This window comes from Gavialis gangeticus, unplaced genomic scaffold (genome assembly GCF_001723915.1).
Source record: "Gavialis gangeticus isolate Ggan-Ray unplaced genomic scaffold, GavGan_comp1, whole genome shotgun sequence".
In the NCBI taxonomy this organism is placed as follows: Eukaryota; Metazoa; Chordata; order Crocodylia; family Gavialidae; genus Gavialis; species Gavialis gangeticus.
Window position 1 is genome coordinate 117070421 of NW_017729022.1, and position 26870 is coordinate 117097290.

At 41.9% G+C, this 26870-nt stretch overlaps 1 protein-coding gene across 3 annotated transcripts in view; it reads right to left on the reverse strand.

The window, feature by feature from the left end:
• Window positions 1-264: 264 nt before the first annotated feature.
• The window catches only part of TSPAN9 (tetraspanin 9), a 304081-nt gene continuing 277475 nt past the window's right edge, over window positions 265-26870 (reverse strand). For all 3 annotated transcript variants that reach the window (XM_019516029.1, XM_019516030.1, XM_019516028.1), the window contains 6 exons: window positions 13766-13957; window positions 10982-11056; window positions 6553-6654; window positions 5904-6035; window positions 5731-5814; window positions 265-3836 (listed from right to left, as the gene is read on the reverse strand). In XM_019516029.1, the coding sequence (XP_019371574.1) occupies window positions 3765-3836; window positions 5731-5814; window positions 5904-6035; window positions 6553-6654; window positions 10982-11056; window positions 13766-13957 (657 nt within the window). In that variant the 3' untranslated portion in view covers window positions 265-3764. The remainder of the gene's footprint in view (window positions 3837-5730; window positions 5815-5903; window positions 6036-6552; window positions 6655-10981; window positions 11057-13765; window positions 13958-26870) is intronic.

Below are 26870 nucleotides of genomic sequence, written 5' to 3' on the forward strand. Positions count from 1 at the left end.
TATATATATATACACACACACACACACACACATACACACACCTGTGTGCAAAAAGCACAACAAAATATCTTGTGTGTGAAATTCTGAAAGGACCCTTAAACCCCCCCTCGAACTTTGATACAGTTGAAACTAGCTTCAATGATGCATATATATCTATATCTATCTATATAGATATATAGATAGATAGATGTAGATAGACATATAGAGAGAGAGATATAAAATATGCATATATAAATACAAATCAACATTTGTATACACTTAAAATACTTTTACTCAATATTGTTTTTTATTTAAAAACATGCTAAAAATGTGTAGTTAAATAACCAAAGCAATGTTCTGGAAAAATGCACAGACAGCCACCAACCAATGCAAGCAAAGAGTGCATTTTTAAACAAGATCAATATCCCCTTCACTAAACAGTTAAAGGACAATTAGTATCTTCTCTGATACATACCAACAAATACAATCTAATGATTTTTATGGCTGGCTTTTGTCACCTTAAGAACAGTATTGCTTTTTCAGTTTTCAGGACATACGTCCTGTGACATGATTCCTAATTCAGCAACAAGGCTAATTGTTTATTTAATTTCTTTTCTGAAGGCTGCCTAATCCAAACTCAGTGATATTGTTTGTGTAATTATCCATCTTAATACTGTGCTTAAAATGTTGAAGGAATTCATAAAAACAAAAAAGGCTTTTCAATATCTATGTTACTATCAGGTCATAAAGTATAATAGAGCATTCTACAAAAATAAGTTTTTAAGAGAAGGCAAAATAGCTTAGTTTGCCACTATGCATTTGGCCTTCAAGTTTACTTGTATAAACACATATTTCATTTATATTTTTTTTTTACAAAAACCAACCACAGATTAAAATTTAAGATTCATCAGGTACCACTGTGCGACCTTCAAAGAATTAGCATCATGCCCTTGCTTGTTTTAACACCCTTCTGTGTCTTTGAGAGAGAAAACCATTGTATTTTCACAAGAGAACCCAAAATGACTCTACTATCAATGATAAGAAGTAGAGCTATGGATGTAAAAAAGCCCAAAAATTCAAACTTGTTGGCTTTTTTGAACTTTGGATAAAACCTTTATGCATAGCAGCAAATATGCTTAGTGCCAGTGCTCCCATTCTTGATACAGAAGGTATCAGATGGAACTCCAACACTTGTGGTCCCAATTTTTGTTACAATTAAAAGTAAACCCAGCTTTTTCTTTTTTCCCCTCCTTTCTCAAGTCTTTAAAAGGAAATATGAATGAAACCTCAGTTTGCCAGTGGAAGAATAACCATAGGGTATATGCAACCCAACAGCTACTTAGGAGGGACTTGATGTTATTACCCTGCACTCACCAACATATGCAGGCATTAGAGCCAACAGTTTCAAACACAGGAGCCTCAAGTTAGCAACCTAATACCACCTTCCAGACGTCTAAATATGCCGCTTGATTTTCAGAGTTTCTGAGCTTGTACAGTGTCATTTTGCTCAACAGGTATGAACTAGGTTCAGCCACTCTGAATATCAGTCCATTTACTTTGATGGCTAACTACTCATGCAAGTGCCTTTCAGTAGACTTCCAAGTTTAAAAATGTTGGTTAGATTCTCAAGGACTGATCTCATTTAAACAAGTGTCCCTTTACAGCACTGTGACTGTGTAAGAGACACAGCACTGTGACTGAAGAGAGCCTGAAAGTGAAAAAGGCCCTTTTCCCCCTATTGTAAGTAAGGCCACTTTATGCTACCAGACAATGTGGCTGTGCCAGACTGAAAACACTTCATCTTGACTGGTCTTTAAAACCTAAACAGTCCTAGGCCTGGCTAGTACTAGAATGGCAGACCATGTTGGCATCCCAGATGCTGCAGGTACAAGCCAAGAAACTGTATCTGAACGCTCAGCAAATACTAGGCCACGGAAACTGAATGAGCGGAGAAGACTTCATTCAGCCCCACTGTGGCTGCTGAGCCAACAGAGTAATAAAGAGGAAGGACACTGCAGATTGAATGTAAATGAAAATCAGAAATCCAAGGTTTTAAGTACTGCTCTGATAATAGATACTGAACATCTGTCCATTTCAATAACTGAGCTCAATTGTTAACGAATTTCTTTTTAAATGTGTTTAAAACTGGAGTGCCATGAAATAGCTGAATTTTCATTTTCGTTCATACCTTCCTTTGTGAAGCAGCAAAATGTAAGAGAGACCTCTCTCTGCAAAGAACATGAAAAGGTAAGCAGGGGCCAACAAAGAATGAAGCAGCATTAAAACTAGAGAGAGGTATATGTTCAAGTTTTCTAACAGGAATGTCAGTAGAGATGTGTATTGTGACGAGTTCTAAGCTACCACTCGGTAAGCAGGACATGGAAAACCAAAAGATTTTTGTCCGTGCTGAATGTGGAAAGACACACACCAGTTTTGAGCACCTATCTATCCAGTAACTGATTTCATAGCAAAATGGTAAGTGAAATCACCCCGTTCCCATTCCACTGGGACATGCGCCAAACCATCCCTCCACTTGACTTTACCTCCATTATTGCTCAAAGTTACCCTGCCAGCTCCTCACAACTGCAACCATTGTCAAGGCAACTCCTTTTGGGAAAGTGAGCAATGATGAATACAATGAGCCTGATTGTGCTCCTCTTATTCATGCTGAAGAACCCCTCACAACATTGCCATCCCATCCAGAATCAGTGGGATGACCTGTAAACTGCTACTCAGTGGGCTAGATCTTGAACCCCTCCTTCACCTTTGAAATTTTGATGTCTCTACTCACACTGAACAGTATGATACCCAAATAGTCATATCAGGGGCAACTACTTAAAGATGTAGGATCAGATCCAGAACGAGACTTTAGCATCTAAACTCTCAATGAAATGATGGCTCTAAACAACACGCGACATGGGTAAAGGCATCACAGTCTAGCCTACTCTGAAGGAGGAATTTGCCATCTTGCTTAGTGAGAGTAGGAACATCACAATCTGGTTCTAAAAGGAATCAGCCTCCCAAGGACTACCACCTTCCCAGTAAAGACACAAAGTGGCAGTAGCTCAGTAGCTACAGTTTAAGTTAGCCTAGTTACGGACTTTAGAAGTCATGTTTTTATTTCCACCTTTTAAACTGCTAACTTTAGGAAAAAAAAGACACATCCTTCAAAGATCGCACAGTGGTTCCTAGCTTAAAAGATGATAGATGAAAAAAAAGGTAAAAAGTTATAAATCAGGCTACTCAATTCTACACTATCTCCATAATAATAAAAAAGTATACACCGTAAGGTACAAAAAGCTGCAAGCAAGCAGCTCTATTTCCTAGGGAATTCAGTTTGAGTGGCTTTCCCAAGTCTTCCAGTATATCAGATATGAGCAGTTTGAGACTTAGCAGAAGACTTCAAAGAATTCTCTCTAGAAGTTAAGCACACATCTGTCACATTATCTTTGCATGTCTAACACCAATTAGTAGAGCAAAGCATTTTCTTAAATAAAGTTAGGGAAAAAGTTTTTTAATAGCAGATCTATGAATTAGTGTAGAAAACTGATTTTTTTTATTATTTTTGTTTTCTTTGGCAATAAATGACAAATGCATAAACAGACAAAAAAAAGGGTAAGTCAAGTAACAAGTTGTGCTAGTAATCAGTCAAGTAATGATGGAGGATTGATTGATGGGATGACCGCCCTCAGCAGGGCAAAGCTGGATACTCTTTTCAGTCGTTTTGTTTTGTTTTGTTTTTAATGGCAAGACAGAAGGGTAGATGCAGCTAACGTTTCAAAGGTTTAGGCATCGTATTTTTTACCAGTCCTATGAATTTGTTGGAAGAGTGTCATGGAGAAGGCCATCCCAAGTATCTGAAAAAGAGTAAAAAGGCCATAGACTCAATGCAATAAACGCCTCCAAAATTGTGCTGCTGATATTCTCTCTGAAGATACCTAGATTTCAGCAGCCTGTGCTAATACAGTTCTCACAGCCAAGATTTTCGAAGTAACTGGTGACTTTCAGTGCCCAACATGAAATACATCGAGGAGGTCTAGTATTTGGAAGGCAAGTGATCAGCAAGTTCAGAAAATTAAGTCCCTTTGAGGTATCTTAAGCTGACCATCTAAAAAGCACAAATCACTTTTTGTCTTCTTTCCTTAGGCTGTTAAAAGAATATTGCAGAGGGGGTCTCTTTATAGGGATTTCAGAAAGAAAGAATGTACACGTTTCTAAAATCTTGCTTGTCATACCACCTACTGTGAAGCCACAAAGCCACTGTCCTTTTTTAAAAAAATAAATCTTGGACTTCCATAAAAAAACAAGTACAACTGCATAGGACCTGGTGTTTTCTTTCCACAGAGCACAGAATTTAATGTCTAAAGAATTTACTGGAGAACTATTCATTTTCTATAGGGTTTTTGTGTAATAACCTGCAGAACTCAATAGCCATGATAAAAATTCCTTGTACAAATTCTATAAATTAGTTCCAAAAAACCCATAAGTAGAAGATCTATTCTCTACTAAATCCTGTTCAACCTTTTCCTAGCAGAGGGATTAAGTAAAATAAATATGTTTCAAGTACATTAATTTCAGAAGTGGAAGATTTGAGTTAATTTCTCTGGATTAATTCATGGTTCTTCACCAACACTAAAATGGGAAGCTCAAATGTCAAAGCACACGTAACTGGAGTATCACTAGAGCATAGACACTTCTCTGTTAAAATGAAGGCAGAGTAATTGGTCCTCGTTCAGGCAGAGATTCACCATCCAAATTTGGTTTGAAAAATAAGGTATTTGTTAAGCTTCCACAGTAAATCTCAATTTCTCTCTCTCTCTCTCTCTCAAATATATATTTGATAGAAGCAGCTGAATATTTTTTCCACTCAGTACTTAGGAAAAAATATTTGGGCAGAATATAAGATTAAGCACTAATGGCATTCATCGATCCCTTCACGGAGGTCTTCATCCACTGTCCCTTTCACCATGCTATCTGAGTGGTAACTGGGTCAAAATTATGAGAAGGTGGAAAGCAGAATTAATTACATTGCAATCTTTAGCAGTATTGGAAGTGCTGTAACTACTATTTTTTTAGTGGAAAGATTGAGATTTGCCAGAACAAAACAGCTATCCATGATCTTAATGAGGTGGCACATGAAAGGATAAAAAATGCCAGTCCCTGCTATTCTCCAAATTCTGGATTTGTCACTTGATGATTCAATGACATGAAGAATGAGATAGCCAAGGCCTATTCTCTAATAAGAAGAATGAAGCTGCTAAAACTTAAGGGAACTTTTACATGTGCTCTGGGGCAGGGAGGGAAAGGGCTTTAATGAGAGTGGCTCCAAAAGCCGGTTTAATTAAAGCACCCAGAGCATCTTGTGTATCAGCATCCCTGCACTTCAAAATGGCAGCGGGGGTGCTTTACCTAAAGCTCATTGAATGAGCTTTAGTTAAACTGCCCCCATCACCATTTTGAAGTGCAGGGATGCTGATACACAAGATGTGCAGACTGGCTGGGGTGCGGTAATTACCATGCTCCGATACGTCGTGATTACAGCGTGTCAGAGCAGCCTCATGGTTCATGTACAGGCACCCCAAGAATCCAGCAAAACCGTATGCTCTTTTCTACATTCCTAGCTTTTAAAGTCAGTCAGGGACCTTTGTGATTCAGTTTATATGGTGCCAAGCAACAGATCTTGGTGTAATAAAAATAAAAACAGTACTAGTTAATTCAAGGTTAGGCAGAAGCGTATAGCAGTGGCATTACCTGCATGATAAGGATACACATCCCCACTGTCCCAAGAACATGCTTGTTATCATCAAACCACATCATAACTTTCTCATAACAGCCCTGAAAGAAAAAGAAAGCCTGCATCACATATGGTTCATATGTCCATTTAAGGGAACCCCTCACCCCATGTTAAATATAATGAGTATTACCGTCTTCCACAGTAAATTAGTAGAATTTCGCCCACAGCCTTGGGAATTTTCTGTACAGCATCGGTCTGGAACAGTGTTGTCTCCCAGCACTGGGTACCAATCAGTAAAATTATTAACGCCACAGCACTGCATCTGTGGGAGAAGCCCATAAACAAGAAACATTAGAATAAGTTAACTTACTATATTTTTTACATGTGCACATTATGCTTTGCACCTCTCTAGAGATAAGAGAAAGTGCTCACAACCATTTAACAACTCATACACAGTCCAGAGGTTAAGCTTTATTGTGCCTATATTGGATGCACCAACCTAGGTGCTAAAACATTACATATCTTGCTCCTGACCACTGAAGCTCAGAAAAAGCCCCTGTCCTGGTGGACTGTCACATTTCTGCTCTGCCTGCCATATAAAAGTCTACTGAGGTTCCTGTCAAATTGCCTGGCCCTCTGGCTCTCAGAAACAACATCATTTTACATTTATAAAGCACTTCCCATTCCACAGTATAAAGGCAAAGTAATATAAAACCTGTAAACAGGTATCAAAATGCATACTTGTCACCTCTGGGGTGAAGCATGGCCATTACAGGCAACAGATCAAGTGATACGCTGCTATTTATCTTTCTTTTTAATAAATAAAGGCAACTCATTACCTCTGCTTGAATGATATTCCATGCGTTCTTTAGTCCAACATTATCATCTGTATTGTAAAGCATCAGGCCTTCTTTCAAATCCTTCTTTGCGCTGTCACTGATCTGTTTCATACAACATGTAAAGCACAAATAGCAGTGGTTAACAGGTTGTGTCCGACTTATAGATCAGGACAGAAACACTGCCTTTGCTATCCTTAGATGCTTTAGCCGGATGGAGAAGCACCCTCCTTCCCTAAGCAGAAGTCTCTGCTTTATATCCAAAATCCATTTAATCTATGCCAGTTCTAGACGCTCGCTGCTTGCAGTTCTAGTTTTCCTCCCTGCAGTACTCCAGATTTTTTTTTCCTTCAGAAGGAAGAGGGGTTTCAGGAAACCCTCAAGAGGAACCAACAAGCATCAAACCTTTATTTCAATTTTAACCTTTGTGTTGCATGGGGAGATGATGACGACAGACAAATTCACTTTAACCCCAGGGTAACCTACACAGATACGTACTCTACAATGCATGCAGTATGCCTACTCTGCCATTCCCTCTGAGAATGTGGTAGGTTTGTACTCCTTGTAGAGTAAATCTGAGTTATAACTAGGAACCTACCTAAGTTGCAGCAAGACAACAGGTTTTTTGCGGCCCACTCATGGCGCACAGAGCCAATTTCATAAGGCATTTTGCAGCAGCCCTGCCCCTCACTGCTGATTGGTAGAGGGGCCCCGGTGGCCCCTCATTGTTGATTGGCAGAGGACACCTTCACTCAGTTTACCTTACTACTGCTTCATTTGTCCCACCTGTCACCACTGATTGGTGGAGGGTGCCTTCAGTCTACCTCACTTCCACTTTTTTTTTGGTTGATTCCATGGGAAATCACAGCCAATGCCAGATTTGCTGGCGACTGTGGACAACACTGCTTTTTACGGTTTCCATGAAATCTGCGAAACCACGATTTAGCTAGGTCCCTAGTTATACCTCTAGTGTGGGACACACTTAATTCAAGCTGACTTGCACATTAGGAATTATAGAAGCTACAACACAGGTGAGCACAGGTCATCAGCAGCTAATGCAATTATTCCATTGTAACAGGACCACTCTCACCCAACACAGGCCAACCCAAGAGCCATTAACATGGATATAGATCGTTTGAGTTAACTTGGCTGTAAAGAGTTAATAACTCTTTGCACCTTACAGCCAGAAACTGCAACCTTCGTTCTTAATGGTAATTAGGGTTTCAAATGGATCTATTAATGTTGCAGCGAGGGTGTCAAAATGTGAGTGTCCAACTTTGACATTGATTTTCTAGGGTGCTGAGTTCCTGAAGAGCCCATTGACTTTAGCATTTTGACTCCATGGTGGGGGAAGTAGCTTTAGGCTGATATGCAACTTACTAGACACCTCTGAAAATGCTGGTCTGAACAACTAGCCCATGATTAGACAGCAGAAAAATGAAATTTATGAGTAGAAGGCAGAGTAGATTTGTATCTTGTAGGCTCCAGCTGCATGTTACATATATTACTCAAGTAACTGCTTAAATGCACAATAAATTTAGACCAGCCACACATGCAAAGTAATTATCATGCAATTAACTGGTTAATCACGCAATAAATTTAAACTGGCCACACATACAAAGTAATTATTGCACCATAAAAATAACTATCCAGCTATGGGTGTGAGTGTGTGTGTGGGTGTGTGCACATGACTGTATCTATATATACATCACAAGTTTCATGGGCTGAATCTCACTTCACCAGAAACCTATGAGACCTAATGTTTACCAACCTCATTTCAACCTTGGTTCTAGAGATGCTATTACAGGTTACCTTTACAAATTTTAAATATGTGGAACGTTATGCCACCACAAAGTTAAAAAGTTTCAGGACAGTCACTGGTTAAAGCTTTATGCCAATGGCTTTCAACCTGTAGTCCACAGAGTCCTAGGGGTCCACAGACTATGTCTAAGGGGTCTGCAAAAAATGATGATGATCAATCAAAAGTACAGGCAGTCCTCAACTTAAGACGTTTCGAGCTACAACAAACAGCACTTGCGATGTTTATAAATTAACAACCTGTTTCGACTTTATGATGTCAATTTTGACTTTACAACACTTGATCTGACACAACGCCACACCAGTGAACAAGTTCGCTGCATTGCCCGTCTTCCTGGAGGACATCTGTTCAAACTTCCTTGGACACTTTCTTTAAGAAAGCAGACAAGACTCCAGAAAAACCTGCAGCCAAGACTCCTGAGAAGACTCCAGCCAAGAACCCTTCAAAAAGTCCAACCAAGAGCCCTTCAAAAAGTCCAGTAAAGTCACCTCAAAGAAGTCCTTCCAAATCAATATGATTGCTATTTACAATATAAATACATTCATGTAGCTATATTACTCATTTATAATTGATTGAGTACAAAATTCTGGGTTATTTTTGGTGAAAACAGAGTATGAGGCTTTGGTTCAGGAACCAATCCCCCATTGATAACGTTGCTCCTATGGGAAAATCAGTTCCAATGCTTTGATTTAAGACGCAGTTTTCAGGAACCAGTTGTGTCGTAAGTCCAAGGACTGCCTGTATGTGAATACCCACACTTAAAATTCAAAGTACCTTGAATCAAAATGTCCAAAGGGGTCCACTCCTGCATTTGAAATTTTTTAGGGGTCAACAAATGAAAAAAGGTTGAAAACAGCTCCTTTATGCCATCTCAGATCTGCACAACTGTGACTTGCCACTAGGGTACTTGGCTAGCAGGGGCATGGATAGGTTCCAGAACTCTGGGGTGGTAGACAAAAGGAGACGGGGGCTTGTAGCTCAGAGGTAGAGAAGCCGGCATGGGGCTGTGGCTTGGTCAGAGAAAAGTGTTAAAAAAAAAAGACTGTCTGAAGTAAACCGAGTGGGGGAGAGATAAAGAGAAGTAAAGAGAAAGGACTGAAAAAAATAGAATAAACAAATTAAAAAACAAGATCTTGCAGGTGTTTCCCTGAATTGGAACTGGGGTATGGGGGAATTAAGTTAGTACTCATACCAGAGCAGAACTGAGACCCAGCAGGCTTGTTGCATGCCACATGGGGGCAGGAGTTGGGTTAGCAGTCACACTAGGGAAAACTTGGGAAGCAGTGGGCTCATTTCATGCCACCCCAGGGCAGAGCAGAGACCCAGTACTACGGAGGTAGTAGGATTGATTGCTGCTGCTGTTTGCATGGAGGTGCTAAAGCATGTAGCAAACTGATGAGATGACTTGCTCCTGGGTGCTCAGACCAAGCAGCACATTGATAACCTGAACCTGAGCGCTCAGAGTGGGCAGGGTCACACCCCTGGTGACAGAAAAGGGTGTTCTCCTGTGCCCAGCACCACCCCCTGGGCAGTATGGTTTGGGAGGGCTGATTTGCCCACAGAGCAGAGGAGCGGGAAGGGCTGAGCATGATGCATCCTGTGATGCTTAAGGAATGGAAGTAGAGCATTTTATCTCACTGGAGCATACTAACAATGCCCTGGAATGATTAGGTAAAAACAGTTCATAAACTTTGCCCTGAGTGGCATAACCATAAAAATTTAGAAAGTACTTATCATGGGTTAATGCCCTTCAATCAGGGCCAGATTAATCCTCCAGTGGGCCCCAGGCAAATAAACTCATGGGCCCTGAGCCGGTCAAGACCCCCCTCCCTACCCCGGTGCTACTGTCCACAGGGAGTGAGGCTCAGAGCTGCCACTAGGAAGCAGCCGCTGTGGCAGTGAGGCCAGCTGCGGGGAGGAGAAGGGAAGGGAAAGGGAAGGGAGGTGGGTGGGCAGGGCCATTTGTGCCGCTGCTGCGGAGGGAAGGACTGGGGTCCCTCACAGCTCAGGGTCCTAGGCATGTGCCTACTTTGCCTGTGCCTTAATCCAGCCCTGTCTTCAATGGGTGAACGCTCCAATTTTAAGTGCCTCTGTGATGTTTTAAAGGTAACCTGTAACATCACCTTAGGTTTCAGCAAAATCATGTCTACCCAGGATCACTGTCACGGTTCTAAAGCTTTCAGAAAACCTGGTCAGAAATACATATCAAGGTGAGCTCTGGTTCTGAGACCTGTCCCTGCTCCTGTTCAACTCCATCCCCAGTTTATCAGACACACTCTGGAGCATGAGGATTTTCCAATCTCTTGTGTCTTCTGGGTCTTCAAGTCACTCCTGCCCCAGACTGCTGATGTCCTAGACTTTGGATTCAGCTAGAAGCTTCTCAGTTCAGCAGTTTTTGCCTATACCCACACAGGAAATCCAGCCACCTGCTTTCCTTGTTGGTTTCAGCTAATGTATGGGGGAGACAGATATAAAAATGAAGATCACAAGGTAGGAACGATTTCTGCTGTGAAAAGCGAGAATAATTGAAGCATCTTTGTTTAGCAAAAATCAAACATAAACCAATTTAGCTGCTAGACCTGATAAACTAATCTACAAGGCATAGTTGCTTACCTTGTCCATATAAACAAAGAACAGGATTAGTAAGATCAGTTCTGCCAGGAGAATTATCAGCAAAACGATGAAAAACTAGGACAAAGGAAAAATAAGGCATGTGTACACACTTTCTGAATAAAAAACAGGTTCAAACAGGCTAACTAAATGCTAGCAGGCTACACAGGCCAGCTTCAATGTGCTGTTCTTTCAATACATATAGGAGCACAGTGATGCTGGCAGGATGTGGTACAGGAAATCCTAACTGGTTTGCCCCAAAATCCAAATTATTTTTCAATGGTAATGGAAAGGAAAGGATCACTTTCAGCTCCTAACCCTACAGAGCACCTTGATATATGCAGCATATATGTCACATCATATTTACACTGATGAATTATCCCTCCTGCAAATCATTTATTATACATTTAGTACTCAAAACACATTGCACAGCTTTATAGGCATCTTAAAGCATATATATCAGGCATCTGATATTCAGAATAGTGCTATAAATTTTTTCAAAAAGTTTGTGGTGGTCTATGAAATTCCTAGGTGTATATCCTTTATTCCACCAAACTCCTCCAAACCTGCCACACAATATGCAAATTAATTTCCAATTATGAAAGCACATGAATAATCATTCAATTTTCACAACTTCTGCAAATCTTGTATTTCTCTGGTCTTTCTATTTCCATTAGATTTCAGAGCCCAAACACTCATGAGAGCTGGGACTATATCCTATTGTCAATCTTCATTCTGCTAAGCACTAGAAGAAAGAGGCTTTTTTTTGCATTGGCCATGTCACACTGGTTTTACCTCTTGCCCTTGAGGTTCAGTGGGACCTGGCTCCAGAAATCAGCCAGCACCTGCCTTGGTTTATTCAGCAAAGCAAGCACAGAACCAAAGATAAATTCTACCTGGTACAAGAACAACTTCCCAGAAGATAAGCTTTAATTGTATTGATTATTTCTTGGTGTCACTATATTAATTTGCAGCTTTTAAAACCAAGATGTTGAAGTCCTTTTCATCTCTTTTTTTTTTCAGTAAACACATTCAACCAATTAGGGTTTTCTTCCCCCATTATAAACTCCAGCGTTTTTTCACTACTTTTTGTGACCACTAGAGGTCTCTAGTGTACCAGCAATACAGTCACATGAGTCTGTAAATCCCTTTGTTACACCTGAGGCCCTTTAAACTTTTAATAGGACAACAGCAAAGATCTTAGCCAAATACTGACATTTTCCATAAAACCTAGTATGGATAGAAATTTTTTGTTTGTTTTTGATTTATTTTGATTTCAACAATAGGGGAGTTAGTAAAAACTTCAATATTTTCATGCTGGATTTTTGGTTGGAGCTGTGTTGGTCTAAGTACATAGGCAGGCAAGGTTCTTTGGGTAGGTGTGATATATTTTATTAGACCAACTGAGTGGTAGATATGATATCTTTTATTAGACCAAATCTAATAATTTTTCTAATAACCAAAATTTTCATGCAGCATGGGATGGGAAACATAAGCAACAGCATTGTGTTGGTCATAGAACTGCTGGGTAAAATGAACCTGCCTATAGTATATGTGGCATATGAGCTAAACAAAATACAAAAAAACAAATAACAAGCCTAAACAGGGACAATTAGATCCACTGCCCATCCTCTTCTGTTCCCCTCTACCAGTTTTAATAATGTGAGGTGATGATAAAGCAAAACAGTAAAACTTCCTTTCTTTTTAAAAAAATAATTTATCTTTATAAAATTGTATTTGCATGTTCATGTGATAATATACGACTGAGCCCCACTGACTGATGAACCTTAAATGACTTGGACTCTGGCTTCTTCAAAAGACTTTCTCTCTCCTCCCAGAGCAATACTACACTTCCAATCAGCAAAATGAATCTCGATTCCCTTGGTTTAAACAGAAATGGGATGCTGGCAAAGCATTTTCAATAAAGGGCCTTTGTCTCTGGAATTCACTCGGAGGTTAGGTACACCAGAGCCCAGAACAATCTGAGGTCAGGTTCTGCCGGTACGTAACCTCAGGGAAGGTCTGCTGGAATCCAGAATGGTTCCTTTTTGAGGCACAAGGGTTTCTTTTTCCAGGGCATCAATAAATGTCAATAATCTACTACTCAACTTTTCTAGGATGGTCTAACTTTTCTACAATGATTCTTCTCATAGGGACAGAAATCCAGAGGCAGACTGCTGATTTGGAAGCTGGCTGGGCTTAACTGTCCTTTGGGAATGGTTCTTGATTTGTATTTCGTATTTAACTTAATGTAACGCACAGAGAAGGAAGCAGTTGATAAATCTAAATAAATATACCAGCATTGTCCTTTCACAGGCACAGTGGAAAACTGGTTAAGGGATCTTGTTACAACTCCAGACTTGTGAGTTCAAGCCTTGCTCTGGACTCTAGCCAAAGGCTGCCCCCTGTTGACCTGCTATATATAAGTGCCTGGTCATTCAGCCTGGAGACTTAAAAGCATGCAGACGTGATGCTGGTCACATCACTTCCCTTGTGGGCTGCTGCCTAAGAAACTGGTGAGCCCTAACCACCCTAGTTGAGTGGGCCATTGGACCACCAAGCAGTGACATAATTTACTACATAACAGCAATATCCCACTTACAGCATCTTTTGAACGCCCAATAGAGTTTGTGAAACAACTCCTGCTACAGAATTCCAGATGCTGACTTAACCAGCTGTCAACATGTCATTCTCTAGTAAATTTTACAGGGTCTTCCAAACAGCCCTTTTTAAAATAAGGAGTGAAGCAGGGTTAAACCATATAAAAGTTCAGTATTGGTGACTTACACTCAAAAGGAGGCACTTGTTTTCCTTGATAGCACCCAGGCACCCCAGGAAGCCGGTCACCATGATGATTGTACCAATGGCGATGACAAGGTTGGCAGCGGAAAGGGACGGGAAGCTGGGAGAGAACGTGGCAAAGTTTCCTTGCGACACTGATAGCCATATCCCCACGCCCAAGAGTCCACAACCACATAACTGCCGAGAGAGGGAGAGATTTCAGTGTTAGAAATGTAAAAATGCCACTTATGTCAGTTTGTGAGGAAGGAAGAATTTCTTAGGTAATAAAACTCTTTAAGTGATCCATGGTAACACTCATTTTTTGGTTCTAAAAGACACATTTTTTGGTTCTAAAAGAAAATGGAATTAAATTTGCTTACCCACAGTGTTGTCTGATGCCAGGTTATAGGTCAAAGCGCACACAGTGCAGAGCATCCTCTTTTTTAAGAAATAATGAGCAAGCCCCACTATTGCCTCTGCATAGATGTGCAGCCACATTCCCTGGCCCAAGGAGAGATTTCTGCCTCCCCTTCTGCCCAGTGTCTGGTCCTGCTACATTGGCTTGTGTGACATCACAATTGCCTCCTGTGTTTTATGCCTCAAAAATCAGATTCTTCAGTGGGTGACTTCTGAGGCCAAACTTGGAATAATTTGTTCCAGGAACAGAAATCTGATTAATTCCATGGAAAACATAAAGCTGTTAATTAATAGATAATTGGGGAGTCTTTGTTTTTCACTTTTTAAACAATTTTTATGTCAGGTTCAGGAAATGAGCCTCTTCATCCCACCCACTGAGCGTGTCTGGATACAGCAGCCATCTCCAAGTGCTCAGGAAGCTGATAGTGTAACAATAGTCATTTTACTGTGGATATAATAGAATTATTTTATTGCACTTTGAAAATGGCTGCCCACAAACCCTCACATCAGATGTCTCCCTGAGTGCATTTGTGATGGAGAAGCAGAGCAGTTGGTCATTGAAACATGTGCATCTTTCTGCAGTACTTTGTCCTCTCACTGAAATCAAAGCTGAAATTCCCATTTGGCTTCAGTGAGAGAGAACAGGATTGAAGGGAGGTGCTCACCTGCCCAACCCACCTCCAAATCCTTAGAAGTGATTTGCTGCAAATCAATCTCTGATCACTGCAGAAGGAAAACATCCTAAATGTTCATTACACTGATGAACTAGCAGGATTGGTGTTTATCTGTCAGCTACAGCAAGGTACCAAAATTGTATTAACCATTAAAAGAGTTTCCTCCCCACCCATCCTCTGAAGACTGGACTTACTGACCATATGCAACCTGCACATTCCTGTTACTTGCCAACATCAACTCAAGAACCACCTCAGTAGTTAATACCTGTGCTAAGCTGGGGGTCAATCCTGCAAAGTGCTGACCACTGATCTAGCACAATGCAAAAAAATCTGATTAATTAATTTGAGCCATGCAAATAGCCTCACTGATTTAAGTGGCTTTGCTAGACAAAGAGTTTAATTCCACCTGCGATTCAGGAACGGAGTTGCAGGAGGTCCAGACCAAAGCTCTTTCAGCCTCTTTGGATTAGAGAAAACATTGTTCATGCGGATAACACAAGTTGGGGGAAAATATCTGCAGCAGGAATAGGTGTTGCAAGATATATTGCTGAGCTGGGAAGAACTACTTAGAGGAGCAAAACCTACAGTCCCTTCTCTCCCCTTCATCTACCTTTTCAAACATGTTACATTCAAAACACAGAAATCCATAGAAAACACTTGTTTATTTTAATCCAACTTTACATTTGAGACAGCAACATCAGCATTCACAGAGCTCAGTGATGAATATGGAATAAATAGACTAGATATTCAGAAATGAGATGAGGTACTGAGAATTACTTAGCCTCCTGATTACATGCCACACTTAAGGAGACTACACAGTTGAAAGAGAAGAGAAAAATAAAGTGTTACTACTGCATGTGTTGCTATTTTCTGCCTATTTTTCCCCAGTTTCTTTTGCATGTTTGTAGCTAATCTATTTCTTTGTTTGCTGGATGGTAAGGTCTGTATCTCACCCTGTGCCCTAGGACTACTATCAACCTCAGTGGACCAGTGGAGCTGGGAACAGAGCAATGGGGGTGCAGTCCCCAACTTCAGCTGTGCTGCATATGCACAGTAAGCAGTGAGCTGGCTGCACTGGGGTCTGGCTGGAGCCTCTGCTTTGGAGTGGCTCTGGAGCTCAGGGGATGAGCACTGTTGCTGTTCACCCTTCTCCTCCACTATCCCCCGCCCCCGTGCCCCTCCTGAATTCAACCAAAAGAGAAAGGGGATGAGCAGTGGTGGCAGCCCTCACTCCTGGGCTCTGGAGCCAGGAAGACCCTGTGCTGAGAGATCATGTATCATACAGCAAAAAGGGGATGCAACCATGCCACTGCACCCACTCTGGAGCTGCCCCAGTCAGCACTTGCACATGTTTCTGAAGCAAGAGGTATCTGCAGAGTAATGCCTTTTCTACCTACTCTGCAAATAGGGTAACAGCAATAGCAAACCAGTAATGAGGAAGCAGCTGATACGTGGGTTCTGCAAAGAAAGACAAGAAGTAGAAAGGGCAAAGAAGATTTAGTTTAAATCTCAAAGAAATCTTCCTCATTGTAAGAACAGTGGGACAATGAAAAAAGCTGCCCAGGGAAGTTGTAAAATCTCCTTCATTGAAGAAGAAACTGGAGGGCATTTGTCTGGGGTGGCTTAGGAACAGCCACCCTGTATCTCTGCAGGGGGTTGGACTCCATAACCTTCGAGATCCTGTCCAACTCTATGATTCTACTGTGATAGGCCAAGTATGCGTGGTGGTGTTACTTCTGTGTTCCCTATGAGTAGTAGAGCAGGGGAAAATCAACTTTAAAAAGTTTTCAAACATCTTTAGGGTATATCACTGAAAGGGTACTGTATCAGGAGCAAGTGTGCTTTTAGTGTCCCTTTAAGTGGTCTGAAAATAACTCAATTCCTCACCCCAGGCTTGCATGAACAATGTCAAATATGCTGCTGGCTTCTGAATTCTCTTGTGATTGTCCAAATATCATCCTGTTTCCTGAGTACTAGGTTTTAAATGATCTGTCACCTTCTTTTGGGGTATGACAGCATGGCAAACACAGAATAGGAGAGAGAAGGGAATAAAGTGAAACACAAATCTTCTCAAGTCCTCCTACAGGACCAGCACAAAACCACTTTGGGTTGATCCTCTTGGCAGTTTATAGAACTATCCACTGTATCATTCCCAGTAAAGGTCTCATCTATTCTGCCCTTGAACCTCTGCAGTTATGGTGCCTCAGCCATCTCTCACAGGAATCTGTTCCATGGCCCAGCTGCTGTGATTGTTAGATGAGAACTGCAGCCATTTGTTCAGGCCAAGAGCCTGTGAGTTCACTGGGTAAGAAGTAACTTGCACCGTGCAAAATGTGCCTAAGGTTTGAATTATAATTAGCAATTCTACACTTTAGGGGTCTCATGTGGCTAAAAAGTGATATAGTTTAAGCCAATGGCAACACATGGCCCAGTGGTTTCCTATGTGCTTTTTCATAATAATTAAATCACTCCTATTATATATATATAAAATAGCTAAACCACTCCTCTTTACTATTTTATATATATATATATAAAATATATTATATATATTTATATATAATATATTTTATATATATATATACTATTTTATATATATATAAAATAGTAAAGAGGAGTCGTATATATATAAAATAATATACAGCAAAGTTTTTTTTCTCAAAGCCTGAAATCAACACTAAGACAAGCAACATGGTTGTTAGCAATTTCCTCCCCTGGGTTCTCTTACTGCCAAGATGGTCACATTCTGCATTAAGCTTAGAAATCATCTTGGTAGTTAAACACATTTCAGAAACTGGCTGTAAATTTAGGATTCATCAGCATAGAGGACACCACCCAAGGCATGGGGGAAGGAGTATAAGGCTGCCTAGATCAGGGAGGAAGTGAGGACCAAGGACAAAGGGCTAGGGCAAGGGTGTCAAACATGTGGCCCGTGGCTGCTCTATCCAGGCTACTGGGCTACCACGGGACCACTGGGTGTTGGGGGGCATGGCCCGCCACAGAATTTGGAGCCCTTTGACCTCATTGAGCATGGTCATCCCACACCTTTTCCCCAGATCCACTTGGGCCACTGGTCTCCTCCCATGATCACTGGACCCCTTGCTGCCCCTGAAAAGCCCACTGCTGCTGGACCCTGTGCTGCTGTCACAGTGGTCACAGAAGCTGCCCCCATGGCCCAGGCTGGATCCAGCCCATGAGAAGCCCTGCAGTCCAGATCCGGCCTGGGGGCCTGGGTGAGTTTGACACCCTTGGCTTAAGGGAAGCCAACAAGCATGGCAGAAGACAGCATAAGCAACCTACACAGGAGATGTGTCCAGGAGTTGACTATGTAGAAAGATGCCAGGGAGGCCACAGAATCATGAAAGCCTCAGGCACATAGAAGATAACTAGAGAATAGGAAGTATAGGCAAAGAGAATGGAAAGGAGAGTCACATTATCAAGAAAAAGGTGTGTGTGGTAGGGAAGAAAGACAGTATCAGGAAGCTGGAGGATCAGACTGGGGTTGAAGGAAAGCTTTATTTCAAACTGGGGATAAGATGCCTCATAGTGGATACATGGACTGAAGGAAACACAAGGGAGAAAAACAAGGGAGAAAGCAGGGGTGACAGGGATACTAAGTAAGGAGAGATGGCAGGAGGGAAGCAGATGAGGGGATAGACCAATTGGAGAAGATAGAAGACCTCAGAATGAGATGCTAGGGTGGGATGGAGAGCACATGGAAGGAGGAGAAAAACTCCAGCCAGCATTAGTTTCACTGGGGGAAGGGGAGAATGGGACGGGGAAGGAGAGGAAGGGGCAGGGAGGGGGAAGCTGACAAGATTCATGGCACAGGTGAGTTCAGAAGAGGAAAATGACTGGGAAGAGGGTTGCAGGAATTACTGAAACTTGCCGATGTAGAGCGGGGGACGGGTAAGCAGCCCAGCTGGGCTGCCTCACCACCCCCTGCCAGATCTTGTGCTGGGGATGGGAAGTCAGCCCAGCTGGACTGACTTCCCATCCCCAGCCTATGGCCGAAACATTTCGACTTTCAAAACGTTTCAACCAGCCTCGTTTTGTTTCAAGGCTATTTTGATGGCCTTTGTTTCATTCTGATTTTGCTGTTTCAATCTCAAAATTGGTCGAAACAGTGTTGGAAGGAAACAGCCGGTGAAATTTTGCACAGCCCTAATGCACCCCTATTAAGACAGACAAAACTAACTCTGCAGTAAGGTAGTCTTGTAAAATGCAAGTACTACCCTACTGTGGAGTTTTTCATGGGTAACAACACACATGTAGACACTGCTCCAGCTAGCTGGGGCACAGGGTGCTTCAGCGAGGGGCTAGCTGGCCAGCAGCTCCCCTGCTGAGACAAACTACACCCTAGCCACCTGCCCCACAGCATGCGGAAATGGGGGAGCAGCCAGGAGCAAAACACTCTGGAGCACTAAGCTCTGGAGTTTATTTGTCCGCATCAATTGCACATGTAGATGCACCTACTGGGAGAAAAATGGAGGTGACAGAGCAGCTAAACCGTTCAGGGGTCTGGGAGGTGATGGGTCTTCTAATCAGAAGGACCGCAACCACTTCCAGAGGGGACAGGCATGGACAGTAATAAGCACTGAAATGCTGGAGTATATGTGACCAAATCACCTTGCTTGGCCTGCCTGAGATCTTGTTTGGCTGCTCTGGCTTAGAAAAAAAGAGTTGATATCTGAGACATGACATTTGAAATAAAAACCCGGGGGACAAATGAAACACCCATACCATTCCAACACAGACCAAAAGAATACATCATGAAGACGGCAACTGGACTCAAACGGTGAGGATTGAAGCAACAGGGAGAGGAATCATTTACAACAGGAAACACAAGAGGTGTAATATCAGGCTAGAAAACCATCCCTTCTAAATCTGGTATTCCCTCTGGCAGTGGCCATTACCTAACACCGCTGAGAAGGACAAATTCACTGGCCTTGTAAGTTTAGATAATTCTTTCCTGACCATTGCAGCAATCAGGTTCTCACTGAAGCATGCAATTTTGTTATGATTCTCTCTGTTTGCAGCTTCATAACTGTAAGCATTAGTAGCAGGGCTAAAATTACCGAGCATTTTTCAATCTACCATGGTATTAGTTTTGATGAGCTGTAGTGGTCAATTTCACAGGCTTGACTAGTCTCTATGCAAAGGAAAATTTCTTTTACTTGTTATTTTACAGCTTTTTTACTTAATGTCTCATTTTGCTATCCAATAGGCTGATATACACACAGTACCCAGAAATGAAACTTCAGAGCATGCAATATCCAATAAAAGAAATAGTATTTAAAACTCAACACCAACCTGTTTTAATACAATTATCTGAAGAGAGAAAGCAGTCAGAGAGGCCAAAGATATGTTAAGATGAGAGAAATGGTAACTTCCACAAGGTGGCATTCTGCACTGAATAGAAAGAAGCCTATTCTCATTAAAGTTCCAACAAACTAAATCTTATTTTTCCTTTCTATAGAACTGCTTTGATTTTATGTGATCATCTCAGTTTTCACATCATTAATCATTCTGTTGAAAATCCATATTGCTGATGCTGATGATTTATGTTCTCACCTTACAGCACAGGCCAAATTTTGCTCCAGATCCCAAATAACTCAACAGATTTGGACTCTAACCATCATCACTGACAGCTGAATCCAACCACCCCAACCAAATATTATGCGAATAAGACAGCCCCCTCTAAAACTTTCACCTCTCAATTGAGTTTCCCTAGTGAAAATGTAGGAGAGGAGAGGCAATATTTATATTTCTTGTGGGATTCTGTGTCCTTCCCTTTTACACAGCAGAACTATAGAAGTTGAATGGAGAAGGTCATAGAATCATAGAAAAATCGGGTTTGAAGGGACGTCAGGAGGTCATCTAGTCTAACCCCCTATCAAAGCAGGACCAGCCCCAACTAAATCATCCTAGCCAAGGCTTTGTCTAGCCCAGTCTTAAAAACCTTCAAGGATGGAGATTCCACAGCCTTTTTGGGTAACTTCTTCCAGTACTTTACTACCCTCCTAGTGAGAAGGTTTTTGCTTTCTAATATCTCACCTAAACTTCCCTTGCTGCAACTTGAGGCCATTGCTCCTTGATTTGTCATCTGCCACCACTGAAACCAGTCCAGCTCTATCCTGTTTGGAACCCCCCTTCAGACAGTTGAAAGCTGCTATTAAATCCCCTCTCGGTCTTCTCTTCTCTAGATTAAAGAAGCCCAGTTCCCTCAGCCTCTCCTCAGAAGTCATGTGCCCCAACCCTCTAACCATTTTCATTGTCCTCAGCTGGACTCTCTTCAATTTGTCCACATCCTTTCTATAGTTGGAGGCACAAAACTGGACACAGGACTCCAGATGTGGTCTCACCAGTGCTGAACAGAAGGGAATAATCACTTCCCTCGATCTGCTGGGAATCCTCCCACTAATACAGCTCAGTATGCTGTTAGCCTCCTTCGCAACAAGGGCACACTGTTGGCTCATATTCAGCGTATTGTTCGCTGTAACCCCTAAGTTCTTTTCCACAGAACTGCTGCTTAGCCAGTCAGCCCCCAGCTTGTACCGGTGCATGTACTAAGTCATCTTGTCAACCCCACTCTCAGTATATGATTATTGATTATATTCTATGTAGTCTTTAATTATTCAAGCCACAGTGCTTCCACCATTGCCCCAGGAGACTGTTCTATAGTCTAATAAATCTCCCTGGATTTTTTCTTCCTGCTATTTTCTCTTAAATGCACCTTTTCTCATTATCCCACATGATAAGCCCGTAGGCCACATTACAAACCTCCTCTCTCCCTGGTGTTTCTAAGCTTCAGGTACTTGCAGGAAAGTTTTATTTCTTTTGTGCTCTTTCTCTCTCTTCCTCCTTCCCTGCTCCCTCCACCTTTGCCCCTTACCCCACATCATTTGCTCAGTCTAGATGGCACATACTTAAGAGTTTTTTCCCCCTTTTTCTTTCTTTAACCTCCCCTCAGAAGTTCTCCCTTCTCCAGAACCCTAATAATTTGGCTACTTTTGCCCGAATTCTCCACAGTGTGTAAGCAATCCACTGATGCCGTGATGCCCACAAGCAAATATAGTATCCTAAAGGAAGCCTTACTTGAGCTGCATGTAATGAAATTCCCTCATCTTGTGGAGGGAAAAAACACGAATCCTTACAGACAAGCTCAATGAGAAGGCTTTCACATTGTGACACAGCAGTCATAGAAATATACAGGTTATCTGGCTGCATTTAATAATGGAAGAAAAACACAGACAAGAATACAATGATTTGACGTCCAACAATGGAGCACTGCTTCCACATTTAGTGACTTTACCTTAAACAAGACAGAATAATGATTAAAAAGCCTAGAGGAAAGCAACACAGATGGTTAGAGGTATGCCAAGAACTGATGCACTGGATGAAGGGAGATTTTGTACAGGATTATCTAGCCTAGGAGAAATTATTGCAAGAGATGTGAATGAAGTATTCTCAACTCCAGAGGTCAGAGAGAAAACTGATCAGCTCTTCTCTTCTACCTTGATAAAACAAGGGGATGCTTGGTAAGTAATGTGCTGTACATTTAGCTTCATGTAAAATCTGGGTAACCTGAGGAACTCTTTGCCACATGAAACCATCCACATCAAGTAACAAGGTTGTAATTTCCAAGAGAAGCTGGATAATTTCATTACTAATGACAAGATTTCTAATATTGCATGTTAAGATAAAGGTAATGACATTTCATGTTTCCTGGAATCAGATAACACCCCCAGAGTCTGGCAAAAGTACCAAGCAGCAAACAAGTCATGAGTAAAAGAGAGTAGGAAGCTCAGATGTGGTAAAAATATACTAACAGAATAAGGTGCCATCAGTAGAAATATAGGAGTCAGACGCAAAGGAACCAGAAATACCCAATGCAGAATGTACACCACATTCCTTTTGCTGCACAAAGAAGAAGAGAGGATATACAAGAAAACAAGTTTCTCCTCTTGAAGTTGAATTCAGAAACATCTGAAATCATCCAGAAATATTAGGGAACTTAAATCTGATAGCTCACTCATAAGGATGCTGCCTAGAGAAACAACAAGACTACACACACTGGATAGATGTCTGGAAGGTGGTGAACAAATGATTGTGGGGGGGAGAAAACACTGCTACAAGGAAGAGGAGGGAAGAGAGCTTTTTTCTTTTAACATCATCTATTCTACCATAGATGAAACACAGGGAGACCTGATGAGACTAAGAGAAGGTTTAGAATAGGACATTGATGTATAGAAAGCAAATACTTACAGAAAGCCACCAGTGTTGCATAATTCCACCTTGAAGAACACACCTCAGGCCATCTATGGCCCACATACAGAGCACAGAATGATGTTCTCCCTCCCTTCCCATCCCTCTCTTCAGGCATTTGGAAAAGAGATACCATAGGAGGCACTGATGAAATTCTGAAAAAACGCTGGGAATTGCCTACTTACAGTCTTCAAGGGAATGAAACAATCAAAGGGACAGGTGGCAAAAGGAAGAGTGAACTGATGGATAGAAAAGCAGAGGTAAGGGTCAGTGCAGAAGAACTTTAGTAACACAGGCATATCTGACTTTGGTTTTGATGAACATTTCAAGCCAGTGGGGCCAGCTTCCTGGGTTGTTTTTTTTTATTAGAAAGTCAGAACATTGAAAGAAGGGACCTTTCAATCAGTTAAAAAAATCTAGTGGATGCCTCAGATATGATCAATTATCCAACTGGGAGATGGTCTGCAAGATTCTGAACAACCATCTGGTATGCGCCACTAGATATTGGTGAGCATACATCTTCAAGAATGTCTGTATTAGTACAGTCTTTTCCTTTCCTGAGAGTCAGCCAGAGCTTGCAGGACCTACTGGTAACCTGCTTTCCACAGAAATAAAGCAAAAATAAGGAAAGCTTATCTTGGTTTCCTTCAAAGATTATTTTCTTAGAGTGACAAGAAAGGATCTCAACAGCAGGCATGTCTACTAGGCCTGTGCAAAGCAACAAGTATTCATTTCGGATTCGGCCAATTCAGAGGAACAATGATTCGATTAAGTGATTCAAATCACTGTCCTGATTCGATTCGGCCAAGTCAGATTCAGAGATTCGGCCATAGACTATAATGGGGAATCACTAAAATACCTATAAATTTGTCATTTTATGCAGATTCAGATGAAAAGAGCAGGGATGGTAGCCCCTTGAGTGCGTGAAGCCTGCCAAGTTTCAAGGAGATAGGTGCAGGGGTTTCTTTGAAAGTGTACCTCAAACTGCTCAGACACAGCTTTATATGTTGTTTCTACATCCCTCCCCCAGAGCACTGTGATTGGAAGGGAACTCAGAGAAAGATCACAGTCACTGGCCAGCTACAGATGTCAATATCAGAACAATCTTCCCCTCCACCCTTCAGCCTTTTCCATATATGGAAGATCACCCCATCCTCCTCCCTATTCTCAGTTTCTGTTTGCTGCAAGCCTTCCGAATCACCAAATCTCTCCAAACTGATTTGGAGGCTTCTGATTCGATTCAGACCTTTAAATGGGTCTCCCAATTCGATTTGGATTTGGAGATTCAGCCACTGAATCAGGCCAAATCTCCTCCGAATCTAATTGGCTACTGAAGCTTTGTACAGCCCTAGTGTCTACACGTGCTGCTATGGCACTGTTGTTACTGTGCCATCATTTACTACTTCCAAAAGGAGTTTTGGAAGTACTAAGTGATGGCGCAGTAACAGTTCGTACTGTATCATGCACACCACGCACAGTTATTTTTAGGCACTACATCAGTGTGACAACGCACTGTAACAGGGTGATGGTGCTGTGGCATCATGGTTCTTGCCTGCGGATGCTTTGTCGCCATAATGCATTGCTGCAGCAATGTGGTGTCACGTGTATATGTGTCCAGTTCATCCTATTTCAGAGAATAGAGATATTTTCCCCTAGCAAACCAAATCTGAATCTTTGGCTGTCAGCTGGAAGATTCTTTTATCTCCAGGATGGGATAGACCTGTGGCCCATGTTGCACACCAAGGGGAAGATACATTTTTTTGGGTTTTCCATATCCACTCTGAGCTACGTGAGCTGCACACCAGTGTGCCTCCAGGATGGGAAGTAGGATCATCGTTTAAATATGGGCATCCAAAATAAGGTAAATTGTGTATCTTTCATCTTCACTTGCATATACAGACGTGGAAAAGACTTCTGCCAAAACTGGCATTAGCTAACATTAGGCTCTCAATATACAGAACTGGATGAACATATGTATAGGATTCATCCAGCCACCCTGCATTATACGTGACATGACCCCCTGCCTCCAGTCTTTGAATGCTTTAAACAAGAACGTTTCCTGCACTCAGTTTAGCAATTACTCTTGAGGGACCTGTGAGAATTCCTGTGTTCATTAAAAGTACAAAGAAGCTTCCAACATCCTTAATTCACCTGATAGAAGAGAAGAGCTATCAGAAAGTCTTCTTTAATAGACAGGAAGTACAATCAGGAAGTAGAATGTCTTCTGCCACAGAAACTCGGTTGAAACAATCCTGTAAGTACCAGAATGGGGATTATTTACTATAACCTGTCAGAACTACTATCAGGAAAATGACCTACGGAGGCATTTAACATGAGGGTTTGTACCAAACCTTATCTTCTTCAACATACTGATAACATTTACAGAGACTTGACCTTTTGCCTGAACACTCTCATATAACCACATTAGTGGGCTCCCGGGAATAATTTAAGGCTATGTTTCAATTGCTTAATGTGCTAATTAAACTATGGACTAAGCTTCAGTCAGTAAGATAAACTACATTTGTTGACTTCTTTCTAGGATGCATGAGTGATAATTACTTCAATTGAGTTCTACCTTGAGCCTGTCTGGTGATGGATAGAGGACTGGTTTTTACAATAGGAGATCCCCTCTGTTGGGAAGAGGCATTGGAAGGTGTATTGCTAAGCTAATCAGGCCTGAGAGTCATAGCCAGAAAAGCATAAACAGCATCACTGCTATTCTTCCATTCCTAACTTTTATATGGTCCTGGGGAACAGTGGAAAAGATAGGAAGGACTATAACAGAGACCTTGTCCAGCTTAAAGTGGTTGTTGAAGTTCATTGTTACTGTGCATCCCAGCTCCTGAAGCAAAGAGAGGGCAAGGAGTACTTTACGCCACCTCCAGATGCAAAAAGTCAACCCCAACACACCATGTTGATTTACAGCACAGATGTAGTTAGGGATCTTCTGGAAGGGCTGGACATTTTTAAATCTGCAGGTCCAGATGCCCTCCACCCAAGGGTGTTGAGGGACTGGCAGGGGTCATCACGGAGCCTTTGGCCCAGCTGTATGAGCATTTGTGGTCATCTGGCCAGGTGTCGAAGGATTGGAAACTAGCTAATGTGGTCCCAATTTTTAAGAAAGGGAGGAAGGAGGACCCAAGTAACTATAGGCCTGTAAGTCTCACCTCGGTGCTCAGGAAGATCTTGGGAGAGAATCATCAAGGAGCACATCTGTGGGGGCCAGCAGGGGAGGTCATGCTCAGAGGCAATCAGCATGGGTTCATCAAAGGCAGGTCCTGCCTGACCAACCTGATTGCCTTTTATGACCAAGTAACTAAATCCTTGGATGACGGTGTCGCTATGGACATAGACTTTCTAGACTTTAAGAAGGTCTTTGACACTGTCTCTCACCCCATTCTCATCAATAAATTAGACAACTGTGGCATTGATGCCTACACAGTTGGATGGGTAAAAAATTGGCTGGTGGGGCGTACCCAGAGAGTAGTGGTGGATGGGTCATACTCAGCCCGGTGAGATGTGAGCAGTGCTCGGGCCCGCACTGTTTAACATCTTCATCAGCGACTTGGACGAGGGGGTTGAAAGCACGTTGACGAAGTTTGCTGATGACACTAAGCTGTGGGGTGAGGCGGACACACTTGAAGGGAGAGAGAGGCTGCAACTAGATTTAGACAGACTACAAAAGTGGGCAGATGAGACTAGGATGGGATTCAGCATAGACAAATGCAGGGTGCTGAACCTTGGGAGAAGGAATC